Source organism: Camellia sinensis, chromosome 3, assembly GCF_055761805.1.
Source record: "Camellia sinensis isolate YWXY chromosome 3, ASM5576180v1, whole genome shotgun sequence".
NCBI classification, from domain to species: Eukaryota; Viridiplantae; Streptophyta; class Magnoliopsida; order Ericales; family Theaceae; genus Camellia; species Camellia sinensis.
In genome coordinates, this window is record NC_138963.1 from 181,951,615 (window position 1) to 181,957,359 (window position 5,745).

The 5,745-nt window shown below is 38.1% G+C and overlaps 1 protein-coding gene across 1 annotated transcript; it reads left to right on the forward strand.

Moving 5' to 3' along the window:
* Window positions 1-3,757: 3,757 nt before the first annotated feature.
* Window positions 3,758-4,618, forward strand: LOC145822073 (uncharacterized). Its single transcript, XM_082918659.1, has one exon. The coding sequence runs from the start codon at window positions 3,758-3,760 to the stop codon at window positions 4,616-4,618; it is 861 nt and encodes a 286-aa protein (XP_082774785.1).
* Window positions 4,619-5,745: the final 1,127 nt, after the last annotated feature.

Sequence of the window (5,745 nt, forward strand, 5' to 3'; positions counted from 1 at the left end):
CAAGGGTTTTGGTTTTTGTTGTGCGTGTGTTTCACGTACAACATGTAGCAACTTGGGCTCAATTTGCAGTAAGCCATGCCACCTCATTCGGGGGGTTCGGGGCACTCATTTTGTGTGAATGTATCTGTAACAACCCCGATCCATAATTACCTGCTAAGCCATGATTAATTGTGCCTAATGAGTGATTAAGATCAAATTCTGCATTAATTGCATATAAGTAGCATCATTTGTGTTTATATCTGTTTATCGTAGAAATATTTGTTTGCATTTTTGTTTCGTTTTGCGAATTGAAGGCCTGATTGGCATTTGATTTCGAAATTGACTTGGTTTGTGTTATTTGGAATTTTTGGAGTTTTATGGTAGGTTTGATTGAAATTTGATTCGGAACCCCATAAGTAGAATATAATAATTGCCATTACTTAGCTTAATCAAACCTTAATTAGAAATTCCTAATCAAGCCTATATAAGGCCAAATTGACTCTAGAATATTGCATACACCTTCATTATCCTCATCTTCTTCAACAAAACGTGAGAGAGATGGTGAAGAGGAGACTTGAGCTCAATTAAAGGGAATTGCTAAAAAAGTGAAAGATTTGGAGAGAACTTGGAAAACTAAGCTCCCACACTAGAGAATTCAAAGCTTGACGTAGAAATTTACTCCTTTAATTGTATAGTTGTAGTCCTTAATGCATGGATTCAAGAGAATTAGCTAATTAAGCCAAGAATTGAGCTCAGGAAGAAGAATTAAGAAGATGATCATACATGCATGCAAATTCTCTTGAATTTAGAGCTTGATTTTGAGGAAGTCACACATGCATGCATTGATCATGGTTTGTTTTTGGAAGTTCATCACATTTCACATGTTTTTACCTCATTTGATTATGTTTTGGAAGGTTAAACTCATATCATTACATGCGAGTCATATTTTCAATTTCAAGTTTGATTTCGGGTAATTGGCAAGCTTTTGGGCCTTGATTTCATGAAATGAGTTTTAATTCTCTATGTTTTCCAAGTTTAGACATGTTTTCTCAAGTTTTGGGGCCCAAAGGTTGAGTTTGAAGGCATCAAATTTGAGTTTTGCAACTTGGAGGTGAATCTGGAAATTCTAGAATTCGATCTCTTTGCTTGGGTGACAAAACCTGCGCTCGAGCGACCGGTCTGTGATCTTGCACTTCCGCTCGAACGACTGGGAGTTCGCTCGAACGTAAAATGCAAGCTCCCAGAAGTTCACATGTTTTGCAGACCGCTCGAGCGACAGAAGTTTCGCTCGAGCGACAAAAGTTTCGCTTGAGCGAGGACCTGAGTCTCACGCTTGAGCGAGCGTCGAGCGGAAAAACCAAGCAACCAGTATGTTTGCAAAGTTTACAGACTGCTTGGGCGACCACTCACATTTTTGCATGTCCACTCGACCGAAGGAAGTTGCGCTTGAGCGGGGCCCCTGTTTTCAGCAAGTTTTGTTAAGAGTTCCAAAGTGCATTTTGACATCCTCATTGCATCTTAGATATTCCTAGGCCATAGTTAAGACCTAATAATGAGGATAAGACTTAGAAACACATTAAGAATGAAATGAAAGGAGTTATGTGATATCTGAGTATGTGTTTCAAGATGTGTATCTGTTATGTTTGTGTATGTCACGCGCCGTAAGCTGTTTGATTTTGTTCGCTCTGTTTGTCCGTATTTGGAGCCATTAGTGAGTAATAATTTAGTAAAACTATATTTAACTTTAATTATTTTTTGAATGATATGAATTAAGATATGTTTTATGCAATGTTATATTATGTACAATGAATGATTGTCCAAGTTTTTGAAATGTATTCGTGACATCCTTAGCACAAGGCCTTTGCCTGGGGGTAATAATACCATGGTCTCATGGCCCTTGCCCGGGGGTATTAATACCATGGTCTTATGCCCCTTGCCTGGGGGTAATCATACCATGGTCTTATGGCCCTTGCCTGTGGGTAATAATACCGTGGTCTCAAGGCCCTTTCCTAGGAGTAATAATACCGTAGCTCAAGTATATTACAAGTTCCCGGTACTGGAGGTTCCTTATGGAACTAAAAAGCATGATGACACTAATGGATGTACTATGTATTATGAAGCATGAACTCTAATTTTTGTATGTAGTTTGAACAAGAATATGAATATAAATCTGTTTCTTATATGAACTTTGATTTTCTGAATCTGTTATGGACATCATTCATTTAAACCCTTTACTCAATTATTATTCACAGGCTTTCACTCACTATTTATATTATGTATGCAGGTGAGCAGGCGCGTGACTAGGCCTAGGTTGTTGTCTGGAATGTTTTGGGTCAGCCAACCACTGTGCTTCCTGGGGAGGTTCCTTTTGAGAAGTCAAGTTTTGTGAACCGTTGAAGATGTTTGTTTGTTTGTTTTTGCTTATCTGTATGCTGGGCTAAGTCCCTCATGAAATTATATGTACGATGATACAAGTCTTATAGAAGTTTGACATTATATAAGCTTAAAATTTCTTTTTCGTCTCATGTATGTCTACACAGCTCTATGGACCTTGTATTCTGTATAATTGCTTCCTCAGTCCTTTACATTTTGTTAGTCTGTTAAAAGGCCTTTGGTAATCCCAAGATTACTGGCCGGTTACGTCGCTAAACCTATAGGGGCGGGTTTAGGTCATGATAGAGTGGTATCAGAGCACGTGTTCTACCGCACACATGAGTCCATATGAGCTATCGGATGTCCTAGAAAAGAATTAGGGACATTCCATCTGCATGTGTGAGTGTGTATTAATTTCTGTACATGAAAACACTGCATTTAGACATGAACATATGAAATTGAAACGATTGAACTGGGATTGAATGTTCCAAACACTGTGAAAAGAACTATTTGCCTATGTTTATTGTTCTCCTATTTTCCTATAACAATGGAAAATACAAGAAATAATGATACAATAGGGTCTTCTGAGGCTCGAATGAGCCGAATGGAACAAATGCTCGTAGCCTTAACTGAAGCAATGACATAACAACAAAGACAACAATTGTTGCCTCCTCCATCCCTACCGGTCCAAGTTGAACCGGATAACAACGACATTATAAACTTAACTCAGAAATTTGTGAAGATGAAACCACCGACTTTCTTGGGTGGTATTGAACCCTTAAAGGCAAAGACCTGGTTGCTCGAGATAGAGAAATTATTTGAGGTATTTCCTTGTTCTGATACTCAGAAAGTTCTATTAGACACCTACACCTTAAAAGATGAAGCCTGAAAATGGTGGTTGTTGATTTGAACCAATAATGGGAACATGACATGGGCGCAATTCAATGACATCTTTTATGACAAGTACTTTCCTCAGTATTTTCGAGATCGGAAAGTTTCTGAATTCCAAGAATTGAAGCAAGGTAGGATGTCAGTAGTCGAGTATGAGGCTAAGTTTACTGAGTTGGCCATATTTGCTCTTCATATGGTCAACATAGATTATAAGAAGGCCCGAAAATTTGAAAGGGGCTTAAACCTGGACGTGTATAATCGAGTAGGCATATTGAAATTGCCTACTTATGTGAAAGTACTTGATAGGGCATTGATGGCAGAGGCCATACTAGCAGCAAAGAAACAGATTAATGCTCCAATAACTGAATGGAGAGGAAAAAGATCTGGATCCAATTTTCAGTAGGGCCACTCATCCTTTACAAGCAAAGGGCAAAATACTAGATCTTCAAGTAGTTCAAGCCAAAGCAGTGGGTCTATGCCAGTTTGTCCAGAATGCGGAAGGAAGCATAAAGGCATGTGTCACCATGCATCTGGCACTTGTTTTCAATGTGGCAAGATAGGCCACATGATTAGAGATTGTCCAATAAGATTCAACACTACTACCCATCCTGTGACAAGTTCGGCTGGATCTGCTCCTGCACCAAGAATGAATGTGAGAGCCAATACTGGGGGAGAAACTTTGAGACAAGGCCGAGTTTTTGCATTAGTACTTGGTGATGTACAAAATACCAAATCAGTGGTGTTAGGTATAATCTCTATCTGTGCTCAGAATGCCTATATGTTGATAGATTCTGGCTCCACACATTCATTTGTATCACATGCTTTTTCTCAGAAATTGACTAGACCGTTAGCACCTATGAACTATTTTCTATCTGTGTCTACACCATCTGGAGTTTCTATGATATGTTCTTATGTATATCCGGCATGTGATATTATGATTGGCGATATGACATTGTACGTTGATTTGTTGCCTTTAAGCATTGATCATTTTAATTGTATTCTGGGTATGGATTGGTTGATCAAGTATTGTGCAACTATTGATTGTGTGAATAAAACTGTTGTGTTTCAACCACTTGGTATGTTTGAGTTTGTATTTGTTGGGAATGGGATAATTCCTTCACCGTATTTGATTTCTTTTGTAAAAGCCAGAAAGTTATTACGAAAAGGGTGTCGGGGTTACTTATGTTGCATTTTAACTGTGACTTCTGATAGCTTTACTGTTGAGAACATCTCTGTAGTAAATGAATTTCCTGATGTATTTCCTAATGACCTACCCGGGGATTTAATTGATATGGAAATTGAGTTTACGATTGATGTAGTACTTGGAACCCAACCTATCTCCAAGACTTTTATAGAATGTCAACTTTTGAACTGAAAGAATTGAAAGTTCAACTCCAAGAATTCTTAGACAAGAAATTCATCCGTCCAAGGACATCACCTTGGGGAGCTCTAGTGTTGTTTGTCAAAAAGAAATACGAGTCTTTGAGGCTGTGTATTGACTACCGTGAGTTGAACAAAGTAATCATAAAGAACAAATACCCATTACCCCACATAGATGACCTGTTTGACCAACTTCAGGAGCACAAGTGTTCTCCAAGATAGACCTTAGATTCGACTATCACCAGTTAAAGGTTAAAGCAGAGGATGTTGAGAAAACGACATTCAAAACTAGATATGGCCATTATGAATTTTTAGTCATGCCATTTGGGGTAACCAATGCACCCGCAGCCTTTATGGACTTGATGAATAAGGTTTTTAAACAACTTTTGGATGAATTTATAGTCATATTTATTGATGATATTTTGATTTACTCCAAAAGCAGGGAAGATCACGAGAATCATTTGAGAACTACTTTATAGATTCTGAGAGAAAAGAAGTTATATTCAAAATTTTCCAAGTGTGAGTTCTGGCTTGACAACGTAGCATTTCTAGGACATGTAATCGACAAAGACGACATATCTGTGGACCCACAGAAAATTGAAGCTATTGTAGACTGGCCTAGACCAACCAATGTGTTAGAAGTTCAAAGTTTTCTAGGGCTTGCTAGCTACTATAGAAGGTTTGTGAAAGACTTCTCGAAACTTGTTATGCCATTGACACAGTTGACACAAAAAAATACACCATTTGATTAAAATGATCAACGGGAGTCAGCCTTTTAAAAACTGAAAACTAGACTGGTAACTGCACCAATTCTGACCTTGCCAAGTGGAATTGATGGGTTTTAGATTTATAGTGATGCTTCCTATAAAGGCTTGGGGTGTGTGTTGATGCAAAATGGAAAAATGATTGCTTATGCTTCTCGACAGCTTCGCCCTCATGAAAAGAACTATCCAACCCATGACCTTGAATTAGTAGTTGTGGTATTTGGTTTGAAAATTTGGTGACATTATCTATATGGTGTGACTTTTAAAGTGTATACTGACCATAAAAGCCTCAAGTATTTCTTCACCCAAAAAGAACTAAACATGAGACAGAGATGATGGCTTGAATTGATCAAGGATT

Coding starts and splice junctions, on each gene's coding strand:
- LOC145822073 (XM_082918659.1), top strand. CDS start 3,758: ATGTGTCACCATGCATCTGGCACTTGTTTTCAATGTGGCAAGATAGGC.